The 3,828-nt window shown below is 35.9% G+C and overlaps 1 protein-coding gene across 3 annotated transcripts in view; it reads left to right on the top strand.

Annotated features, from left to right (window-relative positions):
- LOC107723656 (ankyrin repeat and SOCS box protein 18-like) overlaps positions 1-2,602 on the top strand; it is a 7,727-nt gene extending 5,125 nt beyond the window's left edge. For all 3 annotated transcript variants that reach the window (XM_016532364.1, XM_016532362.1, XM_016532363.1), the window contains exons 2-5: positions 798-1,065; positions 1,256-1,769; positions 1,969-2,082; positions 2,277-2,602. In XM_016532364.1, coding sequence (XP_016387850.1) covers positions 798-1,065; positions 1,256-1,769; positions 1,969-2,082; positions 2,277-2,462 — 1,082 coding nt within the window. In that variant the 3' untranslated portion in view covers positions 2,463-2,602. The remainder of the gene's footprint in view (positions 1-797; positions 1,066-1,255; positions 1,770-1,968; positions 2,083-2,276) is intronic.
- The last annotated feature ends 1,226 nt before the right edge of the window (positions 2,603-3,828 follow it).

The raw sequence follows: 3,828 nt of genomic DNA, 5'->3' as shown, positions 1-3,828 counted from the left end.
TACATTTGTGTGTTGCTCGGCAACCACTTTGTTGCAACCACAACTGTTTCAGAGGAGCTACATTGTTTGGTGGAAGATTACTGTTTTTATTAATATCATTACACTTTATTTGCTGTTTTATTTTGTGAAACCGTACTATGTACATGGAATAACCGTTTTATAAAAGCTTAGACTTTTTCTAAGTATAAGTCAAGTATACTTAAATGTAATTTTAAGTATATTTCGGAGAAGTACATAAAGCCCATTTCTGAGAAGTACATAAAAAGTAGACTAAAAGTATACTTTCCTATTTTTAGTTTAAAAGAAGTATACTAATAGCACGCTTGAATAAACTTCTTTTTCGTAAGGGAAGCCCCGTGAAGCCATGGTTTACAGTGAATTTATAACAGCTAAGGGGGTTTACATTCTAACAATGGCCCTTAGCTGTTAAAAATTCACTGTAAACCACGGCTTCTTGGGACTTATTGCTTTTTTATCACTGTTGAAAACAGTTGTGCTGCTTAATCTTTTTGTGGATTCCTTAATGCACTTTTTCATAAAAGTACCACAAAAGTTCAAAAGAACAGTATTTGTTTCAAGTAGATGAAAAAATAACATCTAAAAAGTCTTGACTGTCACTTTTCATCATTACAGTGTTAATTCCTTCAAAAAAAAAATCTAACTAACCCCAAACCTTTGAACAGTAATATATGTATTTTTAAAAAAGTATAATTTTGGTGTGTTTTCTATAAGATTCATTCAATTATTCAAACACATCAGTTGTGACAGTCTGACACCTACAGTATTTCCCATTCCAGGTCTTTGGTCTTTGGAGTATAAAAGAGAACTGACAAGCCCACTGTGTATTGCTGCCGCACAAGGTTTCTCTGAATGTCTGCAATATTTACTGGAACACGGCGCACATCCCAACCTTATCGCAGGAGGAAAAGCAGCACTTCATGAGGCCTGTGCAAACGCCAACACTGAATGTGTAGAGCTGCTGCTGGAACATGGAGCTAATCCTAACCAGATGACAGACGAGGGACTGACTGCCTTACATCTCTGCAGAACACCACAATCACTACGGTATCATCATATGAATATGATACATAATACACTATATATTATTACACCTTATAATAAATATAATCGTAGGTATAATTTAAAAGTATTTGTAAAAATATAAATATAATAGTCAAATATGTCATTATACACTAGTACAAACTAATATGAAATCCATACTAATATAATATTAATAATATTTAATCTCTTTAAGTTGTGCAAAAGCCTTGGTGAGATATGGTGCCAAAGTGAACTCACCCAGTGAAGAAGAGGATGAAACACCACTGCATGTGGCATCTAGACATGGTCTGCCCCACCATGCACAGTTGTACCTACGATTCGGAGCCTGTGTGAACCATAGCAGCTCTTCGGGTGAAACGCCACTGGGGGTGGTTTGTGGAGTTGCCCCAGAAAAGACAGACGACAGCCAAGATGAACAATACCTTGAGATCTGTCGTCTCCTCCTGGCCTATGGAGCTAAGATTAATTCGTCTGATAAAGAACGCCGCAGTCCTCTACACAAGGCTGCCCGCAATGTTCAGCTTAAGTTGGCGGAGCTTCTCTTGGACCATGGGGCTGATATCAATGCCATTGACTATAACGGATGTTCACCGTTATCGAGTGTTCTACAAAGCTCTGTGGTTCGGCAAGGGTGGGAACCTCACAGGGTTGTTCAGACCTTGTTAAATCGGGGCTCTATTAAAGTCTGGCCACAAGCACTGCTGAAGGTGAACACTAAGATAATAGCCCTGAGTTTTATTCTATACATTAAACAATCTTTTTATTTCATGGCATAAACATTCTTCAATAAAAAAAGGCTGATTTAAAGTCTCTTAATTAGCTGATATCTTATTCATCTTTCTTTAATCTGCTTTTTGGTGTGATCACTTAAATAAATTATTTTCATTTGTATTTTTTGGTTTTAAGGTATTAACAGCCTGCGCAGAGGCACCTAAAACTGTGGAAATCCTGTTTAACTCATACACACTTGTTCCTGTGACCTACAAATGGGTTGAGGCTATACCTGAGGATATTTTTCATGTAAGTCTTTCATCATTTTACAAGGGTTTTTGCATTCATTACAAGACCTTTGGAAACATGATTCACATGTAGAATAAATGTTTCAAAAATAGTGTAGCAAAACAATGCTAAAAGGTTTTAATTTTAGAATGAGTCAATGCATGCTGATGCTGTTGGTATTATTGTACCATATTAATACACAATTTTTTTTTTAGCTTCACAGAACCTTTTATGAGTCTCTCTTTGCACTGGAGTATAAACCACGTAGTTTGCAGCATCTGTGTCGGTCTGCACTGAGGAAACAGTTTGGGAAAAACTGCTGCTCACTCATTCCCAGGCTCCCCGTACCAAAGCCACTTGAACAGTATCTTCTTTTGGAACCGGAGGGGTACATTGACTAGCTAGAATCAGACCTTTTGGCAGAAACCCTTAGGGAAGGGAACCTTAACGGTTTTTAATGCAAGAAATGTAACACTCTGACAAAGATGACTGCCTTAAGTTTGACTTGCAAGGTCACCACAGTGACATTTTTAGAGATTTTATTTTTTTCCACCTGTTTTCATATAAATAATCTAATATATTCGTGTAAATAGCTTTCCAAAATATTTGATTGTTTGAATGACAGCATGTTGCAGTTGCAGCTCAATTAACGTTTAATGCATATTATTTCATTAAGAAATAATTTTGTCTGTCAATAAAATATATTTTGTCAAGTCTGACTGCCATTTCTTTCTTTATTTCTCCAGTGTACAGTGTGTTAGCCTATATGTAAGCGTTGATACTCAGAACACAGCTATAGCAATGGGTTGTTAGAAATAAGTAATCTAAAGAGATACTGACATTTATCAGCCTCAATGCATGACATTTGATTACATCTTCAACGCTGTTTGTGTGGACCTGTGAATTGCACTTGTTTTGATGTAGTAAGTTGACTTTAGCACTAAATAAACGTTATTTATTTGTTTGTTGTTATTAAGTAATTAAATGTCTGGTCATTTGATGTTAACATGGCGGCCATGAAAGAGCGACCTGCTCCATGTGGAATATTTGTTTATTTGTTTATTTTATTTTTTAAGAAAGGATTTTTTCTCACGTGAGTGTAGCCTACATTACTTTAATTATATCTCAACAGTATCCTACTAAATCTCGCATTGTGTAAATCTTTTTGTAAAATAGCCTAATTAAACACTGCGCCTATATTATTAATCCTTTCATAATAAAAGAGCTTTAGCTAAAGAACTCTCTCTCTCTCTCTTTAATTCCTAATTTCCACATTCCACAGACTGGGTTCGCATTATGTTCGTCTCTTGGTCAAAAAGTGCGTACTCGCTTTAACTGCGTTTGGCCACCTAGGAGCGGTAAACGCACCGCTATTGAAGTGAATGAACGGCGGTGACGCACAAGCTTCACGAACGAACCGGATCAGACAGACTCTCGCGTATGGCAAGCCGTTTTATCTTAAAATAATCCGTGTTACTCGACGTAATTGCATTTTTACTAGTAACAATTCAATTAGAGAGCTCTACAATTAAATTCTTACTAGTAACAATGCCAGTTAGAGAGCTCTCTAAATCTATTTTAACTAGTTATAAATACAATAAGAGAGCTCTCTAATTGAATTAGAGATCTCTGCAATTGCATTGTTACTAGTAAGAATTAAATTAGAGAGCTCTACAATTAAATTCTTACTAGTAAGAATTACAATTACAGAGCTCTTTAATGCCATTTTTACTAGTAACAATTGAATTAGAGAGCTCTCTAATTGAA

The sequence above is a fragment of the Sinocyclocheilus rhinocerous genome, unplaced genomic scaffold (genome assembly GCF_001515625.1).
Source record: "Sinocyclocheilus rhinocerous isolate Xijiao unplaced genomic scaffold, SAMN03320098_v1.1 scaffold755, whole genome shotgun sequence".
Lineage (NCBI taxonomy): Eukaryota > Metazoa > Chordata > Actinopteri > Cypriniformes > Cyprinidae > Sinocyclocheilus > Sinocyclocheilus rhinocerous.
This window is presented reverse-complemented; position numbering and strand designations above follow the sequence as displayed.